Below are 17,375 nucleotides of genomic sequence, written 5' to 3'. Positions count from 1 at the left end.
AATGCAAACAAGTTGAAGCATATTGTGCTTTTGTGTGTATATTATTTAGTTCATATTTAATTTTTAAGTTCCCAATAAAGATCTGATGTGGAAAACAGCAAACTGGCTTAAATGATATTTCAATCTGTCTTTCAGTGTCTTCATTTCTCTAAGCTTCTTATGAGAAGCATATGCAATGATTTCCCTTCTAATAAAGCCTTTACAAGCATCCCATTTAATTGGACAGGTACTAGCTGTTCCTTGATTTATATTAAAATATTCTGATAACTGAACCATCATCTGATTTTTAAAAGTCTCATCATTAAGAGAAACATTAAGACTTCATAAACCAGGTGGTCTAGCCCACTCTGGAAATCAAAGGACTAATAATATGGGGGCGTGATCAGAAATAACAATAACATTTATATCACAGGCAAGAATCTGGGGCATCAGATAAGCTGAAACAAGAAAGTAGTCAAACCAGAAACAATTATGATGCACAGAAGAAAAAAAAGTATAATCTCTGTCCATTGGGTGCAATATACACCAGGGATCCGTCAAACCTAGCTCAGCCATGTAGGCTTGAAGAGTAGATCTCACCAAATAATATTATTTGCATAGGGGTGTGCTTCAATTCAAAGATGTATGTAGTATGTCATTAAAATCTCCCCCCACCAACAGATAGTCATATGTAAAATTGACCCAGTGGCTGAAATGTTGATGAAATGTGTCTGGAAAAGCCACATTTGGCCGATACACATTAATCATAACAATGATTATGAGCTTTTCACTACCAGAAGAATGAAGCAACAATTTCGATCTGTAATCACTTGCTGGACCTGAAAAGAAATGCACTTGTTCATCAACATAGCAACACCTTTCGATCAATTAGATATATTGGTAACATATACCTCACCAACACAATCCTACACAAGTGATTCTTCTACTTTGCCATTATATGAGTTCTTTGTAACAATGCCACATCAGCTTTAAGATCTTTCAACTTGGAAATAACCTTGTTACGCTTATTAGAATCCATCAGGCCCTTAACATTACATGATATCACGTTGAACATAACATCTGAAAACAATATATCCAGTCAGCTATGCCCAATTCCCCAGCTATAGAAAAGTTACAAAGTATCATATAGAGAACCTTACTATCTAGAAAGTATTTACTAGAAAAATAATAGGAAAATACATATGAAGTAAAAATTAAAATGAACAAAAAAGGAAAAATGTCTCTATAAACTATCCACTACTAATACCCAAATCCTATTCTCATCCCTAAACAAACCAACCCCAAAATAAATAAACAATAACAATTTGCTTCCAGGTAAGGTGCCAGAGTTTTCTACAGCACCAGCCATTCCTATCCTTCATTTTATAGGTATATATGGACCAATTCTAGTCATGACAGATTAAAACAAATTAAGGGGGGGTCATGAAAATGTTTGTTTAAAGCCTGAGCAGTAAATAAAAATAGAGAGAAAAATATGGCGAGATGCCCAGACTGTTATCTATATGCTGGTGGTAGCCCCCGGCAGTTAGAACATAATACTGGGGACACGGGGAGGGGAGCTGTACTCTAAAACTGAACTGATTAATATAGAAGTGGACAATCTAATATTCTTTAGTTGGTCGCATCTAGCAATTTTCTTCAAAAGACTGCAGTAGGCTATTCATTTCGAACAGTGGAGCATAGATCTTGCAGACCAGTAAAAAATGATTGTGCAGCTGCTGGAATGTGAAACTTTTTGATCTGACCTTGATAGTGCATGCAGAAAATGCCAGGATATTTAATGTAATATTGCAGTTTCATATCTCTTGCAAGACTTCATAAATTGGTGGTTGCATTGATACTTCTTCGGTGTAATCTGGATAGAGCATGATCTGGTTTTTGCTGGGGCCCCAACAAAGGTCTTGCAAGGCGAAAGAGTAATCTCTTATACCTGCTTTCAAAAGCTGCAAAATAACATGAGCTGGTTTATTTGTGTTGCTAGCTACACAAGAGAACCATTATGCCTGTTTAGTTTGCAGTTGAAAATCAGAAGCTGCACAAACTCATGAAAAAACTTTTCCATGATTTCTACCAGCTTTTTCTGGCCTGCCTTATCAGGCTCTTCTGGTGGGGCAAATGTTCTCTCTTGACACCCATTGTTTGCATCACCTTCCAGACAGCAAGTTTCCTCCATTTTTTTAAAATCCCAGCATACCATCGTATTCCCTGTTACTATGTATGGGTGTGAAAGCTGGACAATGGAGAAAGCTGATAGGAAGAAAGTAGATTCCTTTGAAATGTGTTGGAGGAGAATGTTACGGATACCGTGGACTGCCAAAAAAACCAAATCAGTGGGTTATAGATCAAATCAAGCCTGAACTGACCCTAAAAGCTAAAAATGACTAAAATGAAGCTATTGTACTTTGGTCACATTATGAGAAGACAAGTCACTGGAAAAGACAATCATGCTAGGAAAAGTTGAAGGCAGCAGGAAAAGAGGAAGACCCAACAAGAGATGGATTGACTCTATAAAGGAAACCATGACCCTCAATTTGCAAGACCTCAGCAAGGCTGTCAAGGATAGGACGTTTTGGAGGACATTGATTCATAGGGTTGCCATGAGTCAGAAGTGACTTGACGGCGCTTAACACACACACACACAAAATGCCTTGGCTGAGACAAAAACACTCAGAGGTCTTTCACATCACCTACTTGCCTAGTTCCTTTAACTGGAGATGCCGGGGATTGAACCTGGGACCTTCCTTCTGCATGCCAAGCAGATGCTCTACCACTGAGCCACAGCCCCTCCCCAAAAAGCAGTGCTTTACAAACAGATGGTGCTTGAAGTAGGAGGCCCATCAAGTAAGACACAAATCTAATCAGGAAGCCTTACATGTTGAAAACTGCATATCCACCCAGATTTCATTTGCTGAATGGAAATGGGAGTCCCCTAATGAAAGGGAATGATTATTAAATCAGTTTATATGTGTAGTGTGGATATGTCTTTTATAGGAGACTGAAATCCAATTCTGGCATGTGGCCACACATGCTTTGGACAAGCAGGTTCTACAAGAGCCATAAAAATGAATGCAGGGTCATCAGTGAAAAGTTTTCAATGTTCCTCTGATGTAGCACACTGTCTAGGTTCTGTCTTAATTGAATGCCATTTTTGCATAAACACTGGTAGGAGCAATGTTCATCCAGCATTAATAATCTTCATTTATATTTTAGAATTATAATCTGTATAGCTACTTCTGAGGGGGGAATATGCTAGAGGAAAAAACGTGAGGCTGACTGCCTTTTCCTAACAGCATCTATAAATGCAGAATATTTAAAATAGTGCTATACACATTTCAGCTGCTAAGGCAGCAGCATTGTGCAGAAGATCAAGGTGCAGGGAATCCCGTGGTCGGATTGGCCCTCAGGCAAAATTAGTTGCTGACCAAGGTGCTATTTGCTTGGATGTCCCAAACAGAAAATTACGGTGACCTAGTGAAAAGTTTGTTTAAAATGCAACAAGAAAAGCTGAGAAATTAATTTTCAGTTTCTACCTATGTTAATCAAGTTAACTTTGCATTCCAGATAGTTGTTTGTCTTTTGGGCTAGCTGACTGGTGAGCACATCATGCCAATGATACTAATTTTGAGTATAAGTGAAAATGGAAGCCCACTTGACCCAGTTTACGGACATTTTTGAGGCAATTTAGGTAGATGGTAAAGAATTTGAGGGTTGCTTCTTTGGTAGCACACTCCATTGCAGATTATTCCAAGTGGGTAGCTGTGTTAGTTTGCAGCAGCAAACTAAAACAAAGAGTCCAGTGGTAGTTTAGAGATTTTACTAACAAAATGTATTCCAGCATAACCATTAGTGAGTTAGCTCACTTCCTCAGATGCATTGGAGAGTGCACAAAATACAAAGCGGAGGCATGTCTGTTTTGTAGTTGGGTGTGTGCTTGTCCACAATTCACTGCTTTAAAATGCTACTGAACAGGAAGGTATTCATATTAAAGTGACAGTTTTTACATGTGAGTTCCCATTATATCTGGCATATATCTGTACAGGTATTTTTATATTTGGGTTGCAATACCCATGTAACCACCATCGTGTAAGATGTAGTTCAGATAAAGGTATGGCAGAAAGAGAGAAGTCAGGAAAGATTCTGCAGAGTGCAGTGGGAAGAACAGTGAACACTGCATTGTCTTATATTTCAAAGTCTATTTAAACATATATCTTCCAGTAATACTGCTTTTCAAAAAATAATTGTTCAAGCAGGTGGATGTTTAGTATTCAGTATCAATGTTTCAGTGAATTTATATGCAGAACTTAATTTGCAGATCTATTGTATTACATAAACACAATTTAAACGTGTGGGAGAGTAATTTCAGGGGGTTCACGAATTCTATGATTCTATGTTACCTAAAGTAGAACTATCGTCCACAATAGTGTGATGCTGATAGAAGTGTATCTGTAGTGGGGAAGGGGACAAAGCCATCCTTTCCTCCCTCTCCAGAGGTCTGGAGGCTGGGCTGCAGCTGCTAGATTTTCCATGTGCACCAAAAACCCTGTCTTGTAGCCCTGCTGAAAAGGATAGAGTGTACTTGGGGAAGTAGAGAGCCCAGAGCGGTGGTTCCCAACCTGGGAGCCACAGGGACCCCTGGAGGGATGCAGAGTTATTGTAAGGGGTCCACGAATTTATATGCGCACTGTCATTTTGATCTTTTTGTTGTGTATTTTCTCAGTCAGTGGATACTAATAGTATAACTACTATTGCGTGGGAAGGTCTGCGCAATTTTTTGATGTTAAAAAGGGATACTCGTAAAGGTTGAGAGTGAGTATAAGTGAGCCAGCAAAGCTGTGTTCCCTGGAGAGCACCTCCCATCTTCAGGACCTTCTGTGCCTTTAAAACTTTAGCATTTCTTGGCTCCATTCCTTGAATGACTCTCTCTGTTCCCATTCTCCTGTCTGCCCATCCCTTAAATCCTGATTGACTGGATGAAAGGCTAGCAAAGGGTGGGTCAGGCAGGGGATTGAGGATATTTGAAAAATGGGACTGGGGGAGGAGCACCTTTGTTAAAGCACAGAAGCTCCATGATATTTTGAGAACCGGATAAAAAGAATAAGAATGTGAGGGGATGCTCCTAAGGCGAATAGGCACCACTTGTGCAAGGGGACAGCTTGTTCACATTTCCTGTTTGTTAGCTTTTAGAAAGTTTGTGTGCATGTGTTAGAAAGGAATATATAAGTTGTAGTGTTTTTTTTTTTAAAAGAAGTGGGTAGTGGGTGAAATGGTAGGGCAGCTTGTGAACTAGAATTGTAAAGCATGCTTGCTCCTGGGAAGAAGAAATCCTCAGTGCTCTTTTTCCTTACGTCTCAGTCATTTGAAATGCCACAGGTGAATCATGCGTGAAGGATGGAGAAGCGAGTTGCTGCAGTAAAATGGCACTGGGGCTTCTTGAGTTTGGTACTTGCATCTAAAATGTCAGGAGATGCTGCTGCTTGCATACTCTGATGAAATTTAAATAATTCTTTCTACTCCTGGGCTTAGCTCACCCTTGGAGCTAGTTGGTAGAATAAAACGTTGAGTCCCTTTAATAGACTTCTTCCTATATTGTGGTCAACGACTCAAACCCTATATGTCTCACAAACTGCCTTCCCATTTGTTCTTTAAGAGTATAAAAATTATCTTGCTGGATCAGACCAATATCCACCTAGGACAGTTTCGGTGGTGATGTGCTAGAAGCTCGCAAGGAAGGCACCTGCTGTTTGTTTTTAGCATTTGGCAATCAAACATAAGTGCCTTCTTGTGCCTTCAGCATAAGCACTTTGTGCCCTCAGATGGCAAGCACACATATAATAGTTGCTTGGCAATTGTGGAATTCCTTACCCGTGTCACAGTCTGAGCCTGAATGCTTTTGAGAAGGTATTTTGGACATTCCTGGTTGGGACAGACATTGAAGAACTTAAACTAAGCATGCATGAGGGTAACATTATAGTCTCTTCGTTTTTTAATTTGGTATTGTGTATTTTAATTACAAAAAAACCTGTTGCCTAGAGTGTGATAAGACTCAGACTAAATTATTGCTGTTTCTCAAGAATGAATTGTTTTCCCCCCCTTTGGTTTTCATTGCTGTCCTAACATTATCCTTGGCACACTGCTTTTTTGTAAAGCCACTGAAGAAGAGTGTAGTATTGAGATGTTTATTGGTATCTGGTGACTTAGGTTTGGATCTTACGCAGCATGAGCGTACTTGTACAGTGACTTTTTTACACACACCCCACTGTCTTCTGTTCCCCTTGCAGTTTGTTGGGAATGTGGGGGTCGAAGTGGGAGCTTGTAGTAAGAGGGTGGAATTGGTGAAAATCACTCTCTCTCTTTTCTGTGAATGGAAATGCCAACCTCAAGTGAAAAGAGCACTTAGCCTTTATCTGTGTAAAATGCCATGCTTATATCTGCCTCCCAAATAGTTACCAGTTTTCATACTGCTCTGTGGCTGCCCCCTTATTCTGTTTCTACTGCATCACCATTGCAGATTCCCTGTCCCGCCAAGGAAATGGCAGCATGGTATTAGGGTAGATCCACATGCGGACTTCCACGCTCCCTCTTTTTTGAACAAGCAAAGAGCTACCATAGTGCTTTTGTTTCCAAGGTGGGGAAAAACCATGCAGGGTTGTTTCTGCTGCTTCTTATGCTGAAGCCACGTGTGACGGCGGCAGGTCTACGTGTCTAAACCCAATTTTGCCCCAATAACAAAGAAAGCAAAAGAGCCCTGTGGCGCAGAGTGGTAAGATGCAGTACTGCAATCCAAGCTCTGCTCACGACCTGAGTTCGATCCCGATGGAAGTCGGTTTCAGGTAGCCGGCTCCAGGCTGACTCAGCCTTCCATCCTTCTGAGGTTGGTAAAAATGAGCACCCAGCTTGCTGGGGGTAAAGGGGAGATGACTGGGGAAGGCACTGGCAAACCACTCCATAAACAAAGTCTGCCTAGGAAACGTCGGGATGGGACGTCACCCCATGGGTCAGGAATGACCCGGTGCTTGCACAGGGGACCTTTACCTTTTAACATAGAAATCGGTGGGTGGAAGTATTCTGATTTGAACAGCAGAACGGGGGTGCGTGAGAGAGGGGGTGCTGAATCCTCCCTGCGCTTGCTGCTTATTATGAGTTGCACCCCTCCACAAATACTTTCAGCTGAGTTTGAAAATACAAATGTGTGTATGGGGGGACTGACTGCAGGGAGGTCGGTGCAGGTGAGAAGGTGAGGCAATGTCTTTGCAAAACCCAGGGGCTGGGCTTGTTGCTATCGTGCGTATTGAGCCTTAGTTTACAGTCAGAGGGAAGGCCTGTAGGCCAGTGCTGAAGGGCAGGTGGGCAAAGACAAGACAGCTAGCTCATTTGGAACTAGTTGCTGCTTGCCTGAAAGTGAGTAAGTACAATTGCTGATTTATTTTGAACCCTCTAACAGGGAATCTAACGTGCCTTTTTAAGTTTTTAAAAGGGAGTGCATGAAATACTGGAAAGCCGGTAAGGTGGGGAAATATTTGAATGTTAAGACTGCTGCTGCTGTTCTTATTGGTAGAAATGTGTTCTGCGTGTTGAGCCGATTAGAATCAAAGCTAAACAAATTCTGAATCCTGTGTGCATAAAAAAATGACCTCCGTTTTCTTGAGGTGTATTGTCATCTGCAACTGTGTTGCTGAATTTCTTGCTGCATTACTGAATTTCCTAGCTTCATTAGATATTTCCTGTTTGGGTTACAAATTTGCTGAAATAACACTTGTGTGTAGCTTTTTTTAAACGTTTATCTAACACAGTGATCCCTTTGATAGCAGTAGCTCTCTGGCTTCCCTTCTTCTATCTTCATGATTTATTTTAAGCATACCTAGAATGCTTTTCTTGCTGCTCAGCCCAGTTAACCGAATACAAACCATATAAAACAAAACCGAATTACAGAGTAGACACAGGAACCATAACCATCAAGTAATATCTGGATAAGGAAAGCTTCTCCAATCTTCCTCAGGCAGGAGACTGCAGAATTGCCCTGTTTCTAGCTTTTTTTCTAGGTGCCACCTGCTTTACTTTCTCCAAGGCTGGCACATTGAGGAGGGTTTTTTACCCTGATCACTCTTAATATGTGGACTTATAGGAAGAAGTGGTGGGTGACAATGTAGGCCTTTAAACAATCACCCTGAACTGAGTTCAGAACGAAATTGGTAAGAGGCATAACAGGCTAAATATGCCTCTGCCAACTGGACATGATTATTCTGCTGCACCAGTTAAAGTTTCAGAGTGGTTTTCAAGGGCAGTCCCATGCAGAGTATAGTGTAGTAGTCGAGCCCATAAGGTATGGAAGCTTGAATCAGCATCGCAGGGTGTGATTTCAGAAGGCGGAAGAGCCTCTACATTAAATGCTGATGAAACAGGCTTTGCTAGCAGCAATAACTATTTTCTCCAAAAGAAGCGGGCCTGGGTCCATGAGTAACTCAGAACTCTTTGCATGATCAGATAGTGAACTAGGGGCGAAACGCCACCTACCATAGACAAATTAAAGATTTCATTGAAAGTGAAAGAAATCAAAAGTGACCTGCCGTGTGTGTGGATGTGTGTAGACGTTTGTGGGCTGCAGATGGTAGATAGTCAAAAGATTAAATACAGGGCTGTGATTTAGGGTTTTTTCCTACTACAAAATGGTGTTTTCATGACTGATAATATAGTTGGCTTCAGATTCCTAGTCTTAATAAACACAGTGGAGTTAAAGATGCTGGTAATTTCAAAGTGGTTCAAATTGTGTGTGTCAGGCAGGGGTGAAATTACGGAGAACATATTCTGGAAACTTCTGAGTAAAAGTGTATGAAATAACAATACAGTAAATATAGAAGAGTGTTTAAATTATAGCTGATTTTTCTACTAAATTGAATTACCAATCTATTCTTTTTTGTAAAGACATCCCTTGAGAGGTTGTTCATTGTGACTTAATTGTGACTTAATGATTGTGCATATGTATAACACTGCAAATTTGCGACCTTAATCTATCTTGTAGTTTTCACAGTTGCATTGGTATGTTGATCACAGTTCAAGAATCTCATCTTGTATGAAGGCGAATCCACTGCAACTTACTTTCACAAAATTTAAAAATGTGAGAGATACCAGGCATGACCAATTTTATTCATAGCAGATGCCCCCTCCCTCCCCAGCACAAGAAATGTTCGATAAGTAGACCTAGGTTTGGCAAATGTGCTTCAGGGCCTACAGTATGTTACACTGCTGTGCCTTCTTGCATAAGGAACTGTTTGTATAACTGAACTTCTCAACTAATTTTTCAGTATGGGTTACACTATCAGTTAAACAACAGAGTGGTATTTTGAGTACTGTTTCTGCTAACTCTGCCGTTCTCTTCTCTCTAATTACTCGTCTTTCCAAATATACAGCGACTCTGTTTCCTATATCTGTTTCCAAATTTATGTGTCTTCAATATTAAGGTTGCAGAAGAAAAGACACACTCGTATATTGTAAACTGTCTGGTACAATGAGATGGTTTAGGGTGCATTGCAAAATTTTGCCACCTCTTGTTTTAAACTAGTGAGTTTTCCTTAGACATTTAATGTGCTTAAGGCAGGCAGGCTTGATTTAAAAATCAGAGCTGACACCAAAGTCACAAAATACTGCTCTAACTGAATTTCAGAAACCATAAGCACAGCTTTAACTACAAAAGTGTGTGGATCCATTATCTTGAGCACATTACAGCACATTCCTGAGCCTTGAGGGCGAAAGCCCTTAGGAGGCCAGGAGGGTACTCTGCCGGCGTTCAGGCCCCCCCAGCGTTAGTGGCCCCAGCGCCGGCATGGAGACCTGAACGCCGGACACCGGCGTGGCAGCACCGCACCCAAACGCCAGCGGGGCCTTCCACTGGCATCCCACCGGTGTAAAGGCCTGCGCTGGTGTTCCGGGAGGTGTTCCCTGGGGAGGAACTGCCATTAGGCAGCCTCCTGTCCCCTTTTGCCCCGGGTACGCCGGCAGCGAAAAGGGTGAGGCTGCATCTGCTTTTCCCTTTGGGGCAAAAAGCCCCATTTAAAATTTTAAAAGCCTTTAAAAGGCTTTTTTTTGAGTTTTCGGCACCAGGGAAACGGGTTAGGAGGCACCACAGCAGTGCCTCCTCCCCGCCATTCCCAAACGCCAAACTTTCAGGAATGCACTGTTAGTCTCCTGGCTACTGGTGAACAGTGCAGTGCATAACTGCGTTGCTTAATAGAGTTTACATTTGTGTTTCTGTCTCGGATTTACCCCTGGGCTGACTCCCTGAACTGCTATTGGAAATACGTCAGATAATTCAAAGTTTAGCACAAAGCAACACCCTTGCTTGTCACCAGAACGGACTGCCCTGTAACTCAGTGGATTATATTAACAATGCCGGTGTTGATTTATGCTGTCATTTAAAGATTCAGAAAAATCATTGCAGTATTTTCAGAACTGATTTATTTGGCATGAACTTTTATAGGTACATTAAAATGTGACTGCAGTTCTTGTGTTTGCTGCTATAGAAAAATACAGCTACCTTTTCAGAGAGAAAATAATTTTAGATCTGTTGGTGAAATGTTTTGTATGCTGGATATGGGCCATGGTCCAAATGATGAAAGGGGAAGCCAACACAGGGTATAAATAAGGGCCTCGGTCTTGATTTTTTTGCCCAGTATAAAACAAATCAAACTGTCCTTTTAAAACATGCACAGATGTATTTGTTTCCATATACATATACAGACACACCTGAAAATGAATATCATAAGTTATTATTTTTTCTATGAGTACAGTTACAATAGCTCAACCTGAGAATTTTACAGTGTTGCTCTTTTTTTTTTTGGTTGAAGTAGTACAAAATGTCAAAAATTAGAAGGAAGGTCACAGTGGAAAATACCAAGACCATATCCGATAGCACATCCAGAAGACCCAGTGTATTTGAAAGACTTGGACCCAGCACTGGAAGTACTGCAGAGGTGAGTTGAATTAAGCGTCGTTCTGAATATAGAACTTCCTTATTAGGACAGGCATGATGGGGGAAAGCTCATTTTTACAACTTAAAAGAGGTGATAGAGACACCCTGGTTTCAAAGGAGTTCAGCACATTTATGAAGGTTCTCATGTCATCCTCGTATATTGAGGTCTGTTGTAGTCTGGGTGGGCTCTTTCCTTGTCTCTCTTCCCCACCCAGTTTTTTGGGGCATTAGAGGCTGCCACATGTAATGAGTTCAGGTGAAATTGACTTCATGATCTGATCCAACTTTCTCTTGGGAAGAGTCTGTATGAATAAGACCTTTGTATTCATGATGCGATATTGATAATTGGGGCACTTTCACACACACCAAATAGTGCACTTCCAATCCACCCTCAATGCGCTTTGAAGATGGAGTTGACTGCGTGAAATGGCAAAATCCACTTGCAAACGATGCTTAAAGTGGATTGAAAGTGCATTATTCGGCATGTGTGAAAGTGCCCCTTTGGAGTCGAAAAGGAATTCTTACCCCTGTTCAGATTGACTGACCCTTGTAAAGGTTGTTGTCGCTGTTTGTCGATTTTGGTATTACTGTATGTAAGTGGCTTAGTGGCTGGAGATACCTAGACAGACCTTTTATGCAGCTTCCTTTAATGCAGTTTATCTTGTTTGGTTCTTTCTGCCTGTGGTTCATATTGGACTAAATCAGGGGTCCCCAGTGTGGCGCTCATGGGTGCTACACCTTTCCTGGCACCTGCCAAGTGGTTTTAGAAAGTGGGTGGGGCCAGGTGGGGCTTTTGCCTGGCAAGGCTTCTGAGTGGCCGTGGAAGATTTGATTGGCTGTGCAGGTTTTTTTAAAATGTTGCTTTGGCACAGTTGCCCCCATAGTCTTCACCATGTGACTCCAGGTAAATGATGGCAGCCATTTTGTGGTTGTGCTCACCACACTGTCAGAATTCCAAAGTTGCCCACAGGCTCAAAAAGGTAGTGGACCCCTGCTGTAAATTAAAGGGAGGGGGTAGTCAAGGGAGAACGGAGTACCTTTCCTTAAAGCATAAAAAGTTCTCTTTCTAGTTATCTGATTTGTTGAGTGCTGTGAACATTTGGAGCCAATTCTTACTTTTCATATAAAACACATTTGTACTGTGTTGGATGTGAAGTGTGTGTGGGTGAATTTTTAAAATGCTTGTCTAAGATACACAAAAGAAGGAATGTGTACCGAACAACTCATATACACGCACTATGTCTGAAGTAGCCCATATGTATGAAGGTTAAAGTTATTTGGTTCTTCGGTGGCGATACTAATAGATGTAAAGACCGATTATCTCTTAATGAAAATAAATTTTGAAATTTCTTATGTTATCCAAACTCCTGGGAAGGAGCAATGGGTAATGTTACGGTTGGATTTAACATTCTTTGGTTTTCATCACATTATTGTTGGGTTGGATTTTATATATGTAGATTTTAAAAAAAAAATCTGTGATTTTTCACACAAACTGCACTTTCAAAATCAGTTTGAAATTCACCCAGTAATGTCTGTCTCTTAGACACAGTGTCGTAACTGGCTGAAGACTGGCAACTGCCTCTATGGGAACACATGTAGATTCGTACATGGCCCTTCACCACGAGGTAAAGGCTTTAGCAGCAGTTACAGAAGGTAAATGAAGGACTCAGCTTTATATTCCCATGCTTGCAAAAAGCTGTTTTCTTGTGGTTTATACTTGTTTTTAAAAACTTAAAATGCAGTGATGTGGCTTATTAATTTGGAAGTGTGGGTATGCCGTAGCTTGAGTGTATCTTTAATGATGACAAAATCTTCTCGTTGCATATTAATTTCTGCTTGAACCATTTTACCTGATGTCAAGTGAGAAAATGAAAATTTAATAAATTCATTATTGCGTAATTTTCCCTGCAGCTTCTGTTTTGCGTGTACGCTGTCTTGCAGCTGCTTAAGACAATACTAAAAACTGCAGTGTGCTGGGCTTTCCTTGTTCTTTTGGTTTATTTACGAAGTCATTTTTTTTTCCTGCTTACTTTTGGGAGTCCTCAGTGTATTTCAGAATCCCCAGCTTGTATCTATCTTGGGCCCGTTATGTTGCTTCTGTTACTGGCATGGGGGCCAGCCATTCTAACATTAGGAAGAGTGACTACTGCCAGTTGTTGATATAGTCAGGACTTACAGCGCATTCCTGACCTTTAAGGGCGAAAGCCCTTAGAAGGTCAGGAAGGCGCTGCACCGGCATCGGGGCCCTCCATGCCGGCGTCCAGGCTACTTACGCCCGTGTAAGTAGCCCCAACGTCGGCAGGGAGGGGAAAACTTAGATTTTCCTATATAAGCAGGCGTGCTTGACTGACTGGGGAATGTTGGGCAACTGTTGATAACTGCTGGTGCCAATATCTGAGCCTTTATTGTCTCAAGAAGAGACAGTTAGCTGTGATATTTTTGCCCGGTTTTTTTGCTGATAAAATATTGAGAATATGCTCTGACCTGGATGTCAGTTGTAACATAGGCACACCAGTAGACAGGACTAATACACTACCTGGTCTATTCATGGATCCTTTTACCCCAGTTTACATGATGGATGTTGCCAAGATCCCGGGATTGTTGAAGACCACTACTGGCTCTCTGGATCCTTGTCTATCCTGGCTGATAAAATAATAAATGGACCACGTCAACAAACCATTATTATCTATTATATATCAGTCACTAACTTAGGGCACCTTCCCTTGGCCTCTCAAAGAGGCGGTTGTCCCTTGGCCACTCAAAGAGGCTACGTAAAAACCCATCCCTACAGAAAAATGATGTGACCCATTATCGCCTGGTCTCTAACCTATCCTTTCTTGGCAAAATGATTGAGAGAGCAGTGGTGGACCAACTCCAGGTCTTCTTGGATAACTCATCTGCTCTAGACGTTTTTCAGTCTGGCTTTAGGCTGGGCTGTGGGGTAGAGATTGCTAGCTTTAGTTGATGACCTTCGTCTGAGTATAGACAAAGGCCTTGCCTCCTTGTTGCTATTGTTGGACTGACCTGCAGCTTTTAATTCAGTAGATCATACCATCTTGTTGAGGCGCTTGGAGGCAGAAGTAGGCATCGGGATGTGTGCTAAACTGGTTCAAATCATTCCTCACAGATCAGACTCAAAGGGTTGCCACGGGAGACCAGTTGTCATCAGTGTGGGATCTATCTGTGGAGTTCCATAGGGTGCAATCCTACCCCCCCCCCCATGCTTTTCAGTCTCTATGTAAATCTCTTAGGACAGATTATTCATAGCTTTGGGGTTGGATGTCATCAATATGCAGATGATACCCCGCTCTATATATCATCCAGATCCTCTGGTGATACAGTAGAGGTGCTGAATAACGCCGCTGTGGTAATTTGGCTAAGAACCAGTTGAAACTAAATCCTGAAAAGACAAGAGGTAATGCTGGTTGAGAAGGTGGAGATCTTGAAGGACACTGTGCTCCCCACTTTTGATGGAGTTCACCTGACCCTTGCCGGCTCAGTTAAAAGCCTTGGGGTTATACTGGACCCAGTTTTATTACTGGAGAAGCAAGATTGGCTTATTTTGAGACGGCTGATCTGGCCTCCCGGATCCATGCCACAGTAATAGCGAGACTAGACTGCTGCGACGCACTGAACATTGGTCTCCTCTCAAAATGAAACTCAGAAACTCCAGCTGGTGCAGAAGGCCGCAGCTCGGCTATTAATTGGGAGCTAGATGGAGCACGCATATTGCTGCCATCCTGCAGGCACTTCACTGGCTGCCCATCAGTTACCGGGCTTAATTTAAGGTATCATCTATCACATACAAGTCCCTTTATGGCCTTGCACCCTCATATCTGCGAGACTACCTCTCCCCTATGCTCCATCACGACAGCTTTCCTCATCAGAGCAGGGTCTTCTGCAGGGGCCAACCCACAAATGGGCAACATCAACAACTGCCCATACATGTGCCTTCTCCTTTGTGGCCTCTACTTTATGGAACGGCCTGCCTGAGGAGGTCAGAAAAGCTCCCACTGTCCTGGCTTTCCTCAAACTATGCAAAAGTGAATGATTCAAGAGGGCTTTTCTACGCAGGCAGTAGAGTTGCACTGTACTAAATGAGTCACAAAGTTACTTAGAAAAATTATTAGGGACTGTGGCCTATGCTACTGTCTACTGCTTGGTGAAACTAAGATCCAACTATGGAATTTTTCATCATTTAATGTGTCTTGTTAATACTTATGCTTTGCTTCAGTTCTATTTATAGACTTCTGATTGGTTCTGCAACCCTAATCCTGTTGCATTGTTTATTGAATGTCCCATCCGTTGATTGTATTGACTCACTCTGTGTCCAAGTGAGAAAAGCGGACCATAGATAACGTAAATAAATAAATAATAAAACACTCATATTATACATATGGATGCCCAACACATACATCTCTCAAGCTTAAATTGTATCCCTCGCATTCAGAACTTTTTAAAAAAAAGCTTCACATGAATGTACTCCAGTGGTGTCAAATAAAGGTCTACAGTGAAAGGAATCTGGCTTCATGTCACGATGAATCTCAGTTTTGCTGCCATTTTCCCTTCTGCCTCTGGCCTTTCTTTCCAAATGGGAGAATGTTGTCCAAACAGAAGGAAACCATTAGGTTCCTGCTCCTCATTTAGGTCTAGAGAGTACCACATTATTTTGAGAGCACCTATATTAATTAAGTGCTATATATAGCAAGGGGCCCCATGGCACAGAGTGGTAAACTGCAGTATTGCAGTCAAAGCGCTGCTCACAACCCAAGCTCGATCCCGACGGAAGTCAGTTTCAGGTAGCCGGCTGAAGGTTGACTCAGCCTTCCATCCTTTTGAGGTCAGTAAAATGAGTACCCAGCTTGCTGGGGGTAAAGAGTAGACAACTGGGGAATGCAGTGGTAAACCACCCCGTAAAAATAGTCTGCCTAGTAAACGTTATGATGTGATGTCACCTCATGGGTTGATAATGACCCCGTGCTTGCACAGGGTACTACCTTAACCTTTTTATATATATACATCAACAGAAGACAGGCCCCTTCCTCAGACTTGCAAAGTCACAAGGAAAGGGGACAGCATAGAGTCCCTTGCCCATGCACCCACAGAGATTGCTGCCCTGCCTCAAACTTTGAGCTGTTGAGTCAAGGCCTGCCTATTATAAATTTGTGCACAACTAACCTTGTAATCTTAAACTCATTCACTTGGAAGGAAGTTCCAGTGCATTCAAGGAAACACGCTTCCAGGCAGCTCAAAAGTACATTTTTGGTTAGACCTATGGCCAGACATAGCCTGAACATTTGGAATAATTAATTAAAGAAATAACTCAACGCTGTTTGGAAAACTAAGTGTATGTTAGCTTGAGACCCTGCTTGGTGGATCCAGATAGTGTTTTGTATGTAGGAAGCTGAAAGTAACAAAGTTGTCTGTGCACTTTTATGTCTGTAACTGATATTTAAAATAGTTTGTTTTTTAAAAAACAACAGCAACAAAGTATACTAAGAAGTGTGTGTGCCAATTTCCTTAACAGGGTTATTTCATGAATGGGTTTGATGTACTTTCTGGATACAGTAACTTGAGGGGCTGCTGTGAAATGGGAGGACACGTCTTTAAACATCCTCAGCAGCTGCAGAAACGAGTACTTAATTTCAAGTGTCAGTATCTGATACCAAGGATTTTTTCTAGGTATAAAATATTTTTTGATCTGTGACTAAAATAGACATCATCCTGACTGCAGGGTGTGTGCAATACAGCCCTTTGACAGTGAACATTGGGATATTTCAACTAGTATCCAGGTACTGTTGGTTACTCGTATCTAGCATAGGCGTCAGTGTAGTACACTTTTCTGTTTTCAGAATCTCACATTTTGTATGTGCTATAGTGCAGTTGCACAAGAGTTCTGTTAATTGCCTGGAATTAATAAGGTCTTTTTTATGGTAGTAAAATGTTTGCAAAGACCGGAGACTGCAAAGATGGGTCTCTGTGGCTCTGACAATGAAGATATATAAGCCAAGATTCCTAAACTTGCAAGTATCTGGAGAACTTACATTATTTGAAAAAGGGGTAGAAGTAATTTACTAGTCATAGATATGGAAACTTCAGCCATTTTTTGATCCAGTAGCCCCTGCTCCTAATTTTAAGTTGTGTTTTTTTAAAAAAATCCTAAACATGAAAATTGGTGAGGTTTTTAGGTTCACATTTCTTGTGTTAATCTGTTATTTCGCTGATTAAGCTATAAAGGGAATCCTTATCTAGTCCATTAACAACAAAAAGCATATTTTACTTACGTTTGAAAGGTTTGTGCTGTTGTGTGAGCTAGAAGTGGAACTTGTTTATGTAACTGTTGTCGGGACATCCAAGTATTTGCAGTGCTGAATTTAACCCTTGTTCTGTTCAGATGCGTGTACCTCGTCAG

The 17,375-nt window shown here is 41.5% G+C and overlaps 1 protein-coding gene across 1 annotated transcript in view; it reads left to right on the top strand.

Moving 5' to 3' along the window:
- The first annotated feature begins 10,828 nt into the window (after positions 1–10,828).
- ZC3H13 (zinc finger CCCH-type containing 13) overlaps positions 10,829–17,375 on the top strand; it is a 35,398-nt gene continuing 28,851 nt past the window's right edge. Inside the window, exons 1-2 of the mRNA XM_056856240.1 lie at positions 10,829–10,964; positions 12,507–12,616. Of these exons, the coding sequence (XP_056712218.1) occupies positions 10,848–10,964; positions 12,507–12,616 (227 nt within the window). The 5' untranslated portion in view covers positions 10,829–10,847. The remainder of the gene's footprint in view (positions 10,965–12,506; positions 12,617–17,375) is intronic.

This window comes from Euleptes europaea, chromosome 10 (assembly GCF_029931775.1).
Source record: "Euleptes europaea isolate rEulEur1 chromosome 10, rEulEur1.hap1, whole genome shotgun sequence".
Taxonomy (NCBI): Eukaryota; Metazoa; Chordata; class Lepidosauria; order Squamata; family Sphaerodactylidae; genus Euleptes; species Euleptes europaea.
This window is presented reverse-complemented; position numbering and strand designations above follow the sequence as displayed.